We start from the raw sequence: 3,140 nt of genomic DNA on the forward strand, positions 1-3,140 counted from the left end.
AGGTTTGACAGAGGGAACTGTAACTGCTATGGTCTTGTCGTCCCGAAATCGAAGAGAGAAGGAAGACAGGATAGGAGACAGCCAGCCGTTCCGAGAACGAACATTATCCTATCAGGATAAAATCCGCCCCGGGCGGGAATAGCGCTTACAAGACGCACTACCAACTAAGCTAATTAGGCTGGCTAGCACGACTTTTAGTAGCCGCCTGAAAAACTCTCTTCCACAGGTTTGGTTTTTTAGGCGACTACGCTTGAACGCTTCTAGCGCTTACAAGACAGACGCACTACCAACTAAGCTAACTAGGCTGGCTAGCACGACTTTTAGTAGCCGCCTGAAAAACTCTCTTCCACAGGTTTGGTTTTTTAGGCGACTACGCTTGAACGCTTCTACTGTGAGTCAAGCCCGTTTCAAAATAGTCGAGCCAGCCTAGTTAGCTTAGTTGGTAGTGCGTCTGCCTTGTAAGCGCTAGGCCGCGGGTTCGATTACCGCCCGGGGCGGATTTTATCCTGATGGGATAATGTTCGTTCTCGGAACGGCTGGCTTTCTCCTATCCTGTCGTCCTTCTCTCTTCGATTTCGGGACGATAAGACCATAGCAGATACAGTTCCCTCTGTCAAACCTCTTTAAAAAAAAAATAATAATAATAATAATAATAGTCGAGGAGCAAGCTGCCCTTTCGCTTACCTGGGTCGATTTCTCGCGTGACGCGGGACCGGAAGTTGGGCCCATGTCTCGCGCTCACTTTATACGACACACTAGTGTCAACCACTTCCCCGGCCAAATTTTCCGTGGTGGAGGGAACGGCCGGTTCGGATTTTGTGGCTCTCGACGAGACTGATTTAGGCCGGAAGGAGTTCCGTTGACGAATCAGCGGACGGGGTCGAATCAGAGGGTGATGGGTGGTGGTTGTGGTGGTGGTCGTGGTTGTTGTGGGTTCGGGCTCTGAGGATAAAAAGAATAGACATGGATCAAACTGTTGTTTAAGCATATTCTGCCAGCCTAGTTAGCTTAGTTGGTAGTGCGTCTGCCTTGTAAGCGCTAGGCCGCGGGTTCGATGTCTCGCGCTCACTTTATACGACACACTAGTATCAACCACTTCCCCGGCCAAATTTTCCGTGGTGGACGGAACGGCCGGTTCGGATTTTGTGGCTCTCGACGAGACGGATTTAGGCCGGAAGGAGTTCCGTTGACGAATCAGCGGACGGGGTCGAATCAGAGGGTGATGGGTGGTGGTTGTGGTGGTGGTCGTGGTTGTTGTGGGTTCGGGCTCTGAGGATAAAAAGAATAGACATAAGCTTGCCTAGATTCAGCGATCAGCAAACTTCAAAGATAAACAACTCTCATGACGTCAGCAGCGTGGATTCGCTGCTACCCCCGTTTTATTCACCAGTCAAACTTGAGAACAATAAACACGCTGAGGGATTTCTGAGGAAAAATTTGGATAGAACTGTTCAGTCAAATTTTGAGCTAGCTTCAAGACAGCTAAAGCCGGAAATCAAGAGACATCCCAATGAGGGAATATTAGAATCCTGTAAGCAGACTTTTGATGACCAGTTGGATAAAAGTATCCCTCGAAAAGTGTATAATAAAAGAGGTACCTCTTACTCTGATGTATTTGAGAGTCCATGGTCTGGGCACTATCTAGGTTCTCTGAAGGGTAAGGGACAGTTCAAGCTAGGAAATACAACAGACATGGATCAAACTGTTGTCTAAGCATATTCAATAGAGATGGGGATCGATCTCCGATTTAATCGAAGATCGATTCTTTTGCAAAAAATCGATCGTTTTTTGAATCGATCTTTTGCCCTTGAATCGAGATCGATTAATCGAAATTTGAAGAGAGATGTTGTGGGTTCGGGTTCTGAGGGTAAAAAGAATAGACATGGATCAAACTGTTGTTTAAGCATATTCAATAGAGATGGGGATCGATCTCCGATTTAATCGAAGATCGATTCTTTTGCAAAAAATCGATCGTTTTTTGAATCGATCTTTTGCCCTTGAATCGAGATCGATTAATCGAAATTTGAAGAGAGATGTTGTGGGTTCGGGTTCTGAGGGTAAAAAGAATAGACATGGATCAAACTGTTGTTTTTTAAGCATATTCAAGCAAGGTTTTTATCTGTACATAAAAATTTACACCTATTCTGTAACAAATACATGAGACCTTGTTGATACTGCGGGAGTAAAGGGACTTTTCAGTCTCATTCTGTCAAATAATAGTGAAAATAGTAGGAAATTTTGTTTTCTAACTAATAGACATCCCCGATGCACTCTGACGTGGAGCGACTGAGATATTAGCGAAAAAGAGAGAAGGGTTTGGTGTGAGTTTAATGTAGGCCTCGGCTCTCATGGGTTAATGCCTAAGACATTCTCTTCCATCCAACCCCTAAATTTAGATCGAGGTTTCGGACATAAGAGGACTGACTGAATTTTCTACTCACCAGGCTCTGCCTTAGGCTCAGGCTCCGAGGTAGGTTCAGGCTCGGATTTAGGCTCCCCAGTAGGTTCAGGTTCACCCTTAGGTTCTGGTTCTGATTTAGGTTCAGGCTCGCTCTTCGGCTCAGGTTCAGATTTTGGTTCTGGCTCAGATTTTGGCTCAGGCTCTGATTTAGGCTCTGGCTCTGATTTTGGCTCAGGCTCAGACTTAGGCTCAGGTTCTGATTTAGGTTCAGCCTCGCCCGCCGTCTTCGGCTCAGGTTCGCTCTTCGGTTCAGGCTCCGATTTAGGAGAAAACATGGAATAAAACAAGCAGGCTCCGCCCGCTTGCGCGTGGCTGAGGCATGGCCGTATGTATCACACACAAAAAGCCCAAACTGAGGCTTAGGTGTAGGGGCTGGTCAGCTCCAAAGGACGGGTTGAGCTTCTACGAATGGCCGTATGCATAGAGGCATGGCCGTAGGTGACTGTAGCGTAACTAACCGTATTGTACCGCACCTGACTATACTTGACTGTACCTGATCGTATCTGACTGTTCCGTACCGTATCGTACTTGTAAAACAGTAAATCAGGCTATGGGTAACTTTGTTCACATCAAACAATGAAAAATTATAGGTACCTATTACCTATGTGTCATCAAAAATATTTATTTTTCTATGTATCATAAATTGTACCTATGAGAATTAATCAATAAATGAATAAGA

At 45.6% G+C, this 3,140-nt stretch overlaps 1 protein-coding gene across 1 annotated transcript; it reads right to left on the minus strand.

Annotated features, from left to right (window-relative positions):
• Nucleotides 1-684: 684 nt before the first annotated feature.
• On the minus strand, nt 685-2,736 carry LOC103521489 (protein TsetseEP-like; the record flags this gene model as incomplete). The annotated part of the gene is made up of 3 exons (XM_026832146.1): nt 2,442-2,736; nt 1,057-1,269; nt 685-729 (listed from the first exon to the last, which is right to left on the minus strand). Coding segments are annotated over exons 1-3 (553 nt in total), but the record flags the coding sequence as incomplete, so codon positions are not given.
• Between the last annotated feature and the right edge of the window lie 404 nt (nt 2,737-3,140).

Source organism: Diaphorina citri, unplaced genomic scaffold (genome assembly GCF_000475195.1).
Source record: "Diaphorina citri unplaced genomic scaffold, Diaci psyllid genome assembly version 1.1 scaffold5321, whole genome shotgun sequence".
Classification (NCBI taxonomy): Eukaryota; Metazoa; Arthropoda; class Insecta; order Hemiptera; family Psyllidae; genus Diaphorina; species Diaphorina citri.